The sequence below is a fragment of the Conger conger genome, chromosome 18 (assembly GCF_963514075.1).
Source record: "Conger conger chromosome 18, fConCon1.1, whole genome shotgun sequence".
In the NCBI taxonomy this organism is placed as follows: Eukaryota; Metazoa; Chordata; class Actinopteri; order Anguilliformes; family Congridae; genus Conger; species Conger conger.
Window position 1 is genome coordinate 25,420,134 of NC_083777.1, and position 13,126 is coordinate 25,433,259.

At 48.1% G+C, this 13,126-nt stretch overlaps 1 protein-coding gene across 4 annotated transcripts in view; it reads left to right on the forward strand.

Annotated features, from left to right (window-relative positions):
- Nucleotides 1-13,126, forward strand: part of LOC133117910 (metastasis-associated protein MTA3-like) — a 57,652-nt gene that overhangs the window by 17,751 nt on the left and 26,775 nt on the right. For all 4 annotated transcript variants that reach the window (XM_061227426.1, XM_061227424.1, XM_061227427.1 and 1 more), the window contains 3 exons: nucleotides 7,192-7,294; nucleotides 11,244-11,343; nucleotides 13,078-13,126. The exon at nucleotides 13,078-13,126 is cut by the window's right edge and continues 140 nt beyond it. In XM_061227426.1, the coding sequence (XP_061083410.1) occupies nucleotides 7,192-7,294; nucleotides 11,244-11,343; nucleotides 13,078-13,126 (252 nt within the window). The remainder of the gene's footprint in view (nucleotides 1-7,191; nucleotides 7,295-11,243; nucleotides 11,344-13,077) is intronic.

The window sequence follows — 13,126 nt, forward strand, 5'->3', positions numbered from 1 at the left end:
ATTCAATGATGTTGAGGCCTGGGCTCATTGTTCTGAGAACGACTGCGGCTTGATCATCTTAGCGCTGTGCTTGGGGGACATTATCTTGCTTTAGAATGAATTTGTTTCCCGTCCAGAGGGTATTGTATGATACGGTAAGATTTGTTTGTATTTATCAGCTGTTCCCGATGCCTTCAATGGAAACAAAATCACCAACTCCAGATGGTGTTGTGCATCTCCAAACCTGCTCTAACCTCCACTGTGTTTGGCTGACGGTTGTAGGCATGGCTCTGAGAGCGTTGCTTCGTCTGTACGTACCATAGACCGTACATACTGCCACCTCCTACTTCTGACAATCTAAAAATCAGACGGCTCTGTCCATAAATGCTCTGCATGTCAGGTGTCCAGTTTTGGTGTACTAGTGCAAATCCTCTCTTTTTTGTTTATCTAAATTGACAAGTAGGGTGTTTTTGACAGCTTAGCCACCTTTTCAGGCCCATAGCATTTGGTTGTGTTCGCAGTGGAAAGACTGACGGATGCAGCTGGGGATTTCCGCAGCTTTGAATCAAGAGTGGAGCTTCATTATTATTACGTTTTTTTTTTTTTGTGCCTATGCCTCAAAGATAAAATCTTTTAGTTATGTCTTTGTGATGGTGATGGTGATGGTTTTTGGTGGTCTACCAATTTTTACACTGTTGTCTCTGTCTTGAAATAATCTTTTGAACTTTTAGTTTTTGGAAACGAATCTCATCATAAATATGTCCACTTATTATAAATGTCTACTTATTAACCATTTTAGAGGCCCATGACAAAGACCTATGCAAGGTGTGTTTGGGTCGTTGTTTCCTTAAATTTTAGTCCTGAAGGCAACGTAATGCCATTGACACTTTCGGTACAACTTTTGTTGGGAGGACACCCGTGTGTTGATTGGAAGGAAGTAACGAGGTCGTTAGGTGCACAAAAGAAAGAAAGGGTCAAAGGTCGAATACCTATAGATGCAATAATGTCTTTAGTGTTGGAGGCTTTTCTGTAGTCTCATAAATATATACGTATATTTCCTGCATTATTGACTGACCGTTGTGGGGCAAAAAAGCCTGGCTGTTTTGACTGAAAGTGTAATAAATGAACGAGTGGTCTCTGACTGTGTATATAGATGATTGATTTTGCATTTAGTTAATGACCGCTTGATAAAGATGATGAGGCAGAGCGTATGAAGGCTGATGTTTATGTGCCTTTGGTGTTAAACAGTAGTCGTGTTCTTCCCTTCCTAAGTCATCGCCGATGTCATAATTTTTCTAAATCTGTACTCTGCACGCATCCCGCTGCAGGTGCTTGTATTTTCGGCCGATAAATAAAAATAGGCCTATATTTTCCGTGTTTTGGGTGAAGTGTTCCTCTAGCTCAGGACTCGGCACCCACACACGGCGTTTGAGTCATCGCTGTAGTTTGTGGGACTTCAGTGCGTGTCCAGTTTTAGTTTGTGGCGTGCTGGCAGGGCCGCGCGGCTTGCCGTGCACTCGTTCGCGTCCGTGACCGCGTTTACGCTCCGCTGCCATAGCGCCCATCATACGGGGACGCTGACTCGAGAGGCCCGCCTGCTGGGGAGAGAAACGGGTGGGCAGAATTGTGAACTTTTTTTTTTGTACGTGGTCAGCCTGTTCGTCGCACAAACGCTCACCAGTGCCGAGTGTTTAAACCACCACGCCAGTGATTTGTGAATGACCGGGGGTGCCGGCTGTGTCTGGAACGCTCAAAGTGTGGCCTCTTTAAGTCACCGTGCGGCTGTGCTTCACACAGCAGACTTCAGATGTCCTGCTTTAAACTCACCGGCGATCTCGTCCAAATCCGACCGGTTCCAGCCTCCCAAATTCAGTTTGGCACTTATGAGTCCTGCAGACCTGTGAGAGTTACGGCCTGGGGGAGATGAGGCTGAGAAAATGTCCGCGCCGGTACGATCCGCACCGCTGATGAGCGCGGATGAGCGGGTACTTTTTTTTTCAATCGACCCCTATCATTGCTTTATTTCTCCCATCTGCCGATTCATCGCCTCTGCGGATTTACAATTCTAATGGGCTCTCGAGTAGGCAATACAGGCGGGGGTCGTTTGAAGGTTCTCCTCTGAAAACTCACTTGACACGTTCTGTGGAGACGGAGGAGCAGACGCCCTCTCCTCTGTAATTACTTGTGCTTGCGTAAGCTAGGTGTGTGGGCTTGTTTATAATCAGGGCCTGTGCGGTGATATCTCGCTGTCTGGTGCCCCACTCTCAGCGAGTCTCCTGGGAAGTTCTGCGGAGGAGACGTTTTAGACGCGTTCCTCACCAGTTTCTCCGATGCCGTTTCCCCGCTTTGTCCGGCTGTTTCCATGGGAATGAGCCTGAGCCGAAGCGGAACGTGCTAACGTGCTAACGTCAGCGACGCTGACAGCACACCCTGTGGTCCATTTGGTGGCTGATTCTTACCCTACTCGCCCGATCGCTGGGAAATGATCGCGGCCTAACCCAGTCTCGTTCAGTGTGAAGTTCTCTTCCATCGCGAGGAGAAATGTTATAAACAAAATGATAAATTATGAGAATGAGAGTAGTTTAGTTTATCTCCCCCTCATTCTTTGCCGTGTTCTTTCTACTGCTCGCTGCTCCGTGGAAGAGAGACACCAGGGTTATGAGCTGCATCTCTTTAAAAAAAAAAAAAAAAAAAAAAACATCAGCAACAAAAGAAGACAGGCAGTGCAGTTACGGTATTCTCTCGGCTCTGCCTCTCTCCTTTCTTCATTTCTGCCGTCCCTCCACCCCTGTCTCCTCCTCTCACTCTAAATAATTCAGTCCTCCGAGTCCAGACCCCCCCTCCTCCCCCCCCGGGGGAAGTGAATAAGAGAGACGTGTCTCTCAGGCCGTGGTGACTGTACCTCTCTGTGGCTCCCGGTGTTGGATGTTGTGTGCTACGGGGCACGCTAAGGATCGATTGGCCTGTTCTTTCTGTTGTTGTCACTGCTCACACTCTGAAAGGGAGATGCACATTTGTAATGCTATGCTCATAATAAACCCCTTTGTTGTTTCCTGGGATACGGTTACCGTACCCTGTGGTGTGCCAAAAAACTTGGCCACTTGTTTGCCTCTTCAGAATGAGCGCTGTGATTGGTTGTAAGGCAGATACTCCTGCCAAAGAAAACCAACCTGTGTTTAGCACCCATTATCTGTTTATGCCAACCTTGCAAAATGTATGACATAATGGAGCATTTTTTATACTATCGTTGATCGCTGTGGTAGCTCTGTTGGTGCCCTGTTAACACTGATATAAGGCAGTGTTTCTCTGTGGGTCATTCTAGAGGTCTGTGTGTGGGCTAGACTTGTTTACACATTAGCGTAGCGCTGATTTGCAGTGTTGCTGGTATAGCTGATTTAGCTATGTTGCTCCTCGGTTGTCTTTGCGAGTGCTGCTTATAATGTCTCGTTGTTGGTCTGTAATGTTTTTCAGTGGTCCTTGTTGTCTTTCTGGATGTGTGTGTTCGTGTGTGTGTGTGTGTGTGTGGGGTCCTTTTCAGGGAACTTCCACATTTCGTTTCATGGGTTACAGAACAGTTTGACATTTGACATGACATTTTCTTATGGCTCTGTGTGTATGAATAGAGTCTTTTCAGTGGCTTTTAATGGTTTGCGCCATTGTTTAAATTTCTCTGAGAAATGTGTGCAGTATTTGTCGGCCGTGGATTGCGGTCGTTCTCATCGTTGGACTGTGTCCTTCATCTGTTTCCCCAAGTGAGTCACTGGCCTTCTGTTCACTGACCCATGTCAGTGATGAAGAAATGTGTCATTTCATGCTTCATGCCCACATTATATGCTGTAATCCTTTTGAATTTTGCCGTTCGCATTTCCAGTTTTTGCTCGGTTTTGACACATTGGTGCAGTCAGTGTGTGTAGCTCAAGCTGTCCTGGATAGCTAGTTCATTAAAAACTCCACTACTCTGGTCGCGCAGTAAAAATATGAAAGTATTAATGTAGAGTGTACAAAAAATGATACTTTTATTAATCTTGCAACAGTGGCCTGAAAGGATCGATTGTAGCTGAACTATCAGCTGAAGATATTTAGCTGAAGGAATTCAGAAATGTACATCTCTGAAAGCTTTCCAAGGGCCACTCCATGGCACCTGGGTATTATTGTAGATTCCCTTTGGTCCTGTAATCCTCTGTTCCAAAACAGAACTTTTTGAAGGGCCCGGAGAATCTACAGAAGTGCCTTATTACTGCAAAGCCAGTGGAATTAGGGGGGGGGTCAGAACGTACTTTTCAGGGCATGGACATTTTATCACAATGTCCCCAGATCCATGTTCAAATTCGACTACTTAGGACTACCCCGCTCCTGTGAGGAGTGGCTTTTAGCGTGTTTGTGTTCGTATGAGCTCCTCAGTGTAGCCCAGGCATGTCATTCTCAGAGAGATGTCATTTCGGTGACCGTAGGGCATGGTGGTGAATCCAGGCATTCGCACAAAGCTGCTAGGGCCATCCAGGGGGAACAAAACCATAGGGTTCATATTTATTTGAGTGTGAATTTGTGTGTGCCCTGCTTATTTCTGGGACCCTCGCCGGACTCAGAATCGGGGCGGGTGTCATGGTGTTTATTGAATCTTTCTCGTGTGTCTTGGAGAGTTTTTGGGCGCACTTGACACTTCCGGCGATTTCGGTTGCGGTGCTGTGGACACCCCTCCCTCTCGAGGCCCGGCACAGCCGTCACCGGGCCCTTCGATCACCGCGGCGTGCGTCACATCGGCTGGCCGAGCCACAGCTCCTGGCCGACGACTTCACACACGCGCGGGCCGCGGATCCCGCGAAAAAAAAAAGAGACAAAGCGGTCTCACTTCGCTCGACATGAACGTCACCCGCGGTCCAGGTGTCACCGAGCCGTGTCAGCGGGAAGGACAGGGTCGCCCGCTTGGCGGGGGCGAGGTCGTGACTCGCCCGTCTCATTCTGTGCCCCCCCCCCCGCCCTGCTGTCGGGGGTGACACAGACGCTGCCTGTCCAGAGGGTTTGGGCACGGCCGCTGACGGGTGTTTACAACGAGCATCAAGGTGTCAGTTAGGAAATGGGCCGCAGATAGAGAGGCCATGTTTGCTGTCTGAAAGAGAGGGAGAAGTAAAACCTAGCCAGAGTGGTGCACTCTGGGTAAATTCCCAGTAAAGCAGTTGCAGGGTAGTTTGGGTTTGCATTTGCGCATATGTACTGTACAGTTGTGTCGGAACACACGCAGTACAGAACCGTTTGTCTTAGCTGTCAGTTGTCCCCCGTCCCCCCCGTCCCCCGTCCCCCGTGTGAAAAACAGAGATGGGAACAAAGCCACAGCTGAATTTCGACAGCTCCACAACGCCCCCCCCGCTCCCCCAGGTGCAAGACTTTGTTCCCTCTGGGCATTTCATACCGATGCATCCAATCCAATGCAGGTTTATCACAAACCACCACACTGTGCCTTCAGGTGAGAGTGCTTCGCTGAGTTATGCCTTTTCCGTTCGTTAAATATGCAGGTATTGAAATGCATTCTGCATTGCTGCTGCTCAAGTCAACACACTCTGTCTTCTCTTTGCCCGTAGGCACGTAAATGTGCCTTCCCCAGGGATACAGAGGCTGGCGTTTATGTGCGTTTACTTTGTACCGGAGAGCACTGCGAAATGGGGAGTCGGGACAGATTTACCCTGCCTGTCTGCGGCTTCCCAATTTTCTGGAGCCCCCACCCCCCCGCCGTTCTAACCTTTCTGCCGGGGAAGACGCCATTATGTCCCCAGACGGAAACGTCTGAAGAGAAACTCATCCCTGAAATGCGCGAACCGGCAATTATCAGTGACCCAGAGCTCATTTAAATGTGCGTCTTGTGGCGTCTTCCATTTTAATTGAGGGCTTTTTCTGAATCCGAATAAAGAGTGCGTCTGGAGGCAGACCGGGGTGCGTCACCTCTGGCCCTGTCTGTAATCTGTCTGGGGGTCGGGTCAGAGGCGTCGGAGCTCCGGCTCCAGTTCAGGGTATTGATTTGAGCTCTGCGCGGCACTCGAGTGTCTCATCAGTTCAACAGAGCGGTCGGCCAGGTCCCCCTGGGGAGATTGAGATCGGGGTACGGGGATCAAAGCGGCCGTCTTATTTGCACATGTCCGCGTGGGAGTGGAAGCGCTCTCCGGTCGTTGTGATTAAAGGATTTGGTCCCTTGGGGGCGGTGGTCCGGTTCGGGCGAGAGAGCCTGCTCCTCTGGGCTTTTTCGTCAGGACCGACCCCCACAGGCGCTCTGCTGGAGAGAGACGGGTCCGGTCCCACAGGCCCGTGTTGCAGCGAGCCACCCAGCCATACCCCCCCCCCCCCCCCCTCTCCGGTCCAATTACCTCCCCACTGCTGAGACCGAGCAGGCCCTTGCCGTTTTTATATTCCATCGAGCATATTGGTTTGTTTACCGTCCCTAAAATGAAGAAAGCTAATTACACACAAGTGCGAGTACTTCCTTTGATCTCCCTGTTACTGTCCCTGCCAGTTTTACAGGCATGGCTAATCAAGCACGCCCATTTAAGCCCTGAGTTCAGAATTGGTGAGAGTGGGGGGTAGGGGGTGGGGGGTGGGGGGGTTGATTAATTATCTTTCCCTCCCTCACCCGTGTGGGAGGTAGAAGAGAGGGGTGATGGTGAACCAACTGGGGGCTGGGGGGGGGGGGTGTCTGAGCGTCTGATTGGCTCTTTCGTTATTGTAATATCCCTATGGCTTTTTACTGGTTTAACTGGTTCTCCATCAATGGGGCCGTTTCAGAAGTTAAATTAAACTACTTACTCAGGCCCCATTCCTTACACTTGTGCAGAGGTGCGTTTTGGGAGCATTTTTGGTGGATTGTTACACCCCCCCCCCCCCCCTCCCATTTCTTTCTTTTAATCTTCTCCGTCTTATTCCTCTTCACATCTTTTCAGTCCTCTAATCCATTGCATGACACGCTCGATCAATTACAATTTCTCCCTTTGCTTGTTAATCACTGTTTTGCGACAGAAAATCCATGTCAGTGATTTCCTCTCGCAGAGTCAGTTTGTCGCACAAACATTTCTTTTATGGAAATGGTTTGGGCTGTGGAACTGTTTTGAGTTCGATCGGAGTGACGGGGGGAATGGGGAAGTTGGCGCACCTGCTGTTCGGGCGGACGGTGAGAGGCCTGGGCGAACACGGTCCCTGAACACGAGGCTCCGTTCTCTCTCTCCCGCCCAGGCGAAGCGGACGAGCGGGACCTGGCCAAACTGGAAGAGAAGATGTGGGACCCGCATTGTCCGCTCACCAGCAAGCAGATCGACCAGTTCCTCGTCGTGGCACGGTAGGGTCCCGGCCACACGCCCGTGCGCCCCCTAACACCACCTACACACTGTATAACGCATACGCCACGCATGCCCTGCACAGTTCAGTAAGCCATGCTCACACTGTTAAATACATACACACCCTAAATCTGTAAAATCAAGAGGCACATACACCGCAAAAGACTCTTCACTCTAACGTACGTGTGCTGCATAAGATGTGTGCATTCTGTAACACGCGTACCTTGTATGAAATACTAAAGTAGCCATTGTCTTGATTAGCGCTTTAGTGTGGCTTCTGGAGAACTTGCTGCTGTAGGCCAGTAGGGGTCACTCTTCCCTCCAAGCCAAATAAAACGGTGGGTGAATGGCATCCTCTCCTCCAGAGGAGATGTTAAACATTGTTCCTTGCTCACCATGGTCACGAAAGGTTCCCTTGTGAAGCCTACTTTCTCGAAAAAGTAGGTGTCACCCTGGTAAAGTTCCACGAACATGGCTCCCTACATCTGAGCTCTTGATCATCCCTAAATCCTAAATTAAATAAATGTTCACAGAGAAGACATTTTTACTCTGCAGCCTCATTATCTGTACTGTGCTGTAACTTTGGGCCTAACGATGTGAAGTGGCCTTTCGGCTAATTTGGGTGCAATATCTCATGTGAATGTTCTCATTTGTCCCCGATACATAAATAAAAACTTAAAGGTACAACAGGTAATTTCGGACTTCTAACTGTCAAGAGAGGAATAGCAGCAACAAACACCTTCAAACCACAACACTGTTCTCTGTGAACCCTCCAACGTTGAAACGCCATTGGCTGGTGCAATTAATTTTCAATTTTCAACCATTGAGCTTGAACTATTGTACAGCTATTTTGATGTTTTGGTACAGAGTGCCGGCCCGTCAACTGTATATTTTGAAACCCGAATTTAAGGTCTATAAACACAGGCAGAAGATGATTAAATGTCAGTGAGCCTTTTTCAATGATGGGAAGGGATTTAGAACGGTCTTGTACAAAGTCTTTACACAAAAATCTTACCTATTGTGGTAAATAATAGTGGTAATAAAAAGGCATGCACACTCTAAATAATTCACTCAATAACATGCACATACATGTAATCATGTGGGCATCGACATGTTTGTGTTTCTGTTGGGAGCACTGCTGTTGTTCCCTTAAGCTAGACAGAGAACCTTTACCGCTCCAGTTCATATGCATGCATAGTCAATAATATGTTAAACCGTAAGCTATACAAGTTGCCTTGGGGAAAAAAACGCTTATTTGTATTTGTCTGCTTGTATACTAGCGATCCTCTAATGTGAATAAAATATTCCCTCCATTCCTTTACCTGACTCACTCAGAAAATCAATTCATCAATACGCCATTATATCTCAGCTTTATGGATTTATGGCTCTTTTAATACTTTGAAAAGTCAACATCTGCGGTTGGAGATTGGAGTGGGTACACCTGATTGGTTGTACCGGATCCAGAAATACAGATTTTGCCCGTTGGCCGACTGCTGAGAGGCTGATATGAATAAATGCTAAAGCCTTTCTGTAATGCTCTCCCTGTCTGGCTTCAAGCAGCACATTTAAAGGAGACCAAACGACGAGCTGCTTTTGAAAAGTAGCAGGCTGAACGGGGAGAGAGTTCTCGAATAAAGAGCCCGGTCTAAAACGAGATTTTACAAGTACCAGGAGAGGCATTAAGGGGGTCTATTCCCCAGGGCTGTGTCCCCCTGCCTCTTTATGTGGATGAGGTAAAAGCTTGGGTGTGTGGCTCAGGATGGGGTTGTAAGGGGAAGATATCAAACAGAGATGTGTACGCCTGGTCGAGGCAGTGATGGAGAGATATAGAGATATAGAGGTGTGTGTCAGTCTAGCACAGATGGTGATGGAGATAAAATTAGAGACTTGCGTCTTGTTGAGGGTAGTGTTCTCACACACACGCACGTACTCACTGGAACGCACGTACGCACACACACTCACTCACTGGAACACACACACACTCACACCCAGGCTTACTGGAACACACACACACACACTCACACACTTACTGGAACACACACGCACACACACACACACACACAACTTTGTGCCGATTGTGCTGAACCTGTAAGCAGCAGTAGCAGCACCACTCTGGTGCTTTCCTTTGTTACGGGTTGCCATGGCAACCTACCCGAAGGTTACACACACCAGCTTTAAACGCTGTTTGCACTCCTGCTCTATTTTATTTAATTTTTTTATTTTTTACATTTTTTGCCTCCTGGGTCTCTCCTCTTGGCTGTGTTTCATTCCACCCGAACTGTACAATGTCATACAAGCTACAATACACATCCTCAGCAATGTTTTTTTCAATATTCCTTTTACCCCTTATGGGCGGATGCAACCTGCGTATTACATCTCCCTTAACAGACGGATGCGACGGCAGCGTTGTATTCGATCATACGACCGTTTCTCAAGACGCATTTCCGTTGAAATGCGTTGATTCCTTGGCCCCTCTATGGGTTTTTCTACAGGGCGCCTTAGTCCAATAGTGGGTTAAATGCAAGTTTAGCCTCATTGTTGTATTTGGACCTGCATTCTGTACTGCGAACAGCGCAGAGCCGCTGCCTCCCTTATCTGGGCTGACAAGCCCGCGGGATTAGCGGAACAATGCAGAAACACCCTGGCCTTTATCCGAGCGGAGCCGTCCGCTAATCTGGGTTTGGGTGTCAGTGGAGTCGACATGCCCTCAGCGTTAGTGGTAATGAAGGGGCTGGAGGCGGACCTGGCCCCCGAGCCTCCTGTGTGTAAACGTGTTCGGTGTGGCCCCGTTTGACCCCGCAGAGCCTCAGAGACTTCGCCCACGGCAAAGAGGGGGGAGCTGCGGCCCCGTGCGTTCAAGACTGCAAACGTTCGCTAACAGTTTTTCGGGGCCCAGGGAACAAAAATGGCTGCTGATGGGGAAAACAATATAAAAGCTGACAATTATTTGTCTGTAATAATATACTTTAATCACTGTAATATTTTTTTTTTTACCTTTTAAAATACAGCGTGAATCAGCTAGCTGGCACTGTTAGACCTAAGTCGCATCTATTTGTATTGTAAGGGCAAATTAAATGGAATGTTTATTTGAAATCGTTCAACAGTAACTGCTCGCTGTAGACGGTAACTGCTTTGCTGAATGCTCGCTGTCTTGAACGCACCGTAGAACTTCCCAGCTGGTGGTAGCAGTTTACCCACTGTCCCGTTCTTCCCTCTGGACTATAATCTGGATGTGTGTGTGGCAGCTGATGAACTTTCCTTAGTTCCACATTTTGTAGTAAAAGGTTGATACTGGGCACGGGAGAATTCCTAAGCACAGTGACGGGTGTGGAGTGTTGAAACAGCTGCTGTGTCTTTACCTCTTGTGGTTTGTAGATTTTTTGCTGATTATTGATGGTTGATGATGATGATGGGAGTTATGTTTGTAATTATCATGATGTTGTAGTTCTAGTGATGCTGGTAATGATAACGCTGATTATCATGATGTTGGTAGTGGTGGTGATGATGTTGACGATATTAATTTTGACAATGATGGGTGATGACTATGTTGATGAAGATAATGATGGTGATTGATGATTATGATTACGATGATGATGAATCTGATGATGATGATGACCATGATGATGATGATTATTATGAAGAAGATGATGATGGCACTGTAGATGACGATGAAGATGATGATGACAATTTTGATGATGATATCTGTGATGATGTTGATGATGACCACAATGGTGACAATCATCATCATGATGACGATTTTGATGGTGATGATGTTGGTGGTGTTGACTGGTGGTGGTGGTGGTGATGATGATGATGATGATGAAGATGATGATGATGATGACAGTGATGATAATGATGGTGATGATGACAGTGATGATAATGATGATGGTGATGATGATGAGGATGATGATGATGACTACCGTGACGGCTGTCTCTCCCTCTCTCTCTCAGGGCGGTGGGGACGTTCGCCCGGGCGCTGGACTGCAGCAGCTCCGTCAGACAGCCCAGTTTACACATGAGCGCCGCCGCCGCCTCTCGAGACATCACACTGGTGAGAGAAACCGCCCCGCCGCACTCTGAGAGACCGCCCCTCCGCACTCCGAGAGACCGTCCAGCCGCTCCCGCCTCTTCACACGCATCACAGCTCCTTTTGTTGCTCTTCAGACGGACGGGGTCCGATTACGTTGCGGCTGTTCTGGGATTGAGTCCAAGAGCCGACACCGCGCTGAAGGATCAGTTACACTTATCTGTTAGCGGCTGACCCCCCCTGACATTCTGCAGCGAGTGCTTTTGTAATTAAGCAAAACTTGCTTTTTCTTCTCTTTCGCGGACTTTGCCTTTAACGATGTTTGTGTACGTTTCATTTTTTTTTGCAAGAGAGCCTTAAACCCGTTGACCTTGACTAATTTGTTGCGATCAACATGCAACTGCAACTCAATTAGCCAACAAATGAGGTATTTGGAATCGGTTATACTCTGGAGGTGTTTGGCTTTGAGCTGAATTTTTAATCTGGAGGCCGATCAGACTAAATATGCCTGTGGGCGAGTCCCGGTCCTCCAGAGTGAACAGACCTCATTGTTTGTGCACGCTAGTACAATCACCACTTTATTTCAGCCTAACAATATGGTTAAGTAGTCAAATATTTTGTCCTTTTTCGGCGGGTGGGGTGCGGGCAGGAGAGGGACTGCATATTTTCGGGCAGAAATAAGCACCCTTGGAAAAAAACCGCACATTTTTTTTCACACCTCCTTCTATCAGGTCATCTCGACTCCAAACGCCCTCTGTGACTTCCTCTACTGAAAACAGCCTGGCCTGTTTTCTAAATTCAGAGAAATAAAGGCCGGATTTCATAAAAGTGTTACCTATTAGCGCCTGTTGTAATAATAATACATTTCATTTACCTTGTGGCTTTCATTTTTCAGGGAAATTCACAAAGTATTATGTGCAGTTTGTTGGATTATACAGATGCCTTTTCTGTAATAGACTAATCTCTTTGTAAGATCTTTGTAAGGTATGTTGTAAGATTTTCACTAAGAACCAGCCATCCCAGGCCTCTGACTCATTGACCCCGTGCTCTGACTCCTTCCGTTCTCCATCGATGAGTGGGGAGAAGAGTTCTGTTGGAAGGGGGTGGTGGATGTTATCTCCACCTCCCTGTCCTGAGTCATCAAACGCATCCCCCCCCATCACCGTGAGAGCCGTTCATCAGGGGCTGAGGCAGCTTTCGGCTGGGGCGTGTCCAGCCTCGGAGTAGCTCCAGGACCTCGTTAATTTACAGCAACGAAGCGAAATGAGTCCAATTGACTCCCCAATGATTTTGGATGAGATCAAAGGTCAGGAACCACTCGAGTCGATGAGGCTGCAGACTGCTGATGTCTCCTCCTTAAAGTGTTTGTGTCCGCACTTCTTAACACCTTTGAGATACGTACAGGTCTGCCGGTGTTTTGGGGGTGACATTGGCTCAGGCGGTAAGAGCAGTTGTCTGGCAGTCGGAGGGTTGCTGGTTCACTCCCGCCCAGGGTGTGTCGAAGTGTCCCTGAGCAAGACGCCTAACCCCCAATTGCTCCTGCCGAGTTGGCTGGTGCCTTACATGACAGCCAATTGGCGTTGGTGTATGAGTGTGAACGGGACATTCACCATCTATATAAATGCAGACATTTTGGTGAACTCTGCTGTTGTGGGTAACTGCGGGCAGCGTCTGATTGGTTGTGGCTCTGTGATGTAACGGTCAGGTGTGAGATGGTGTGAGTGACCTGGTTCTGGTTTCCGGTTCCTCCCGGTGCAGTTCCACGCCATGGACACCCTGCACCGGCACGGCTACGCCCTGTCCAGCG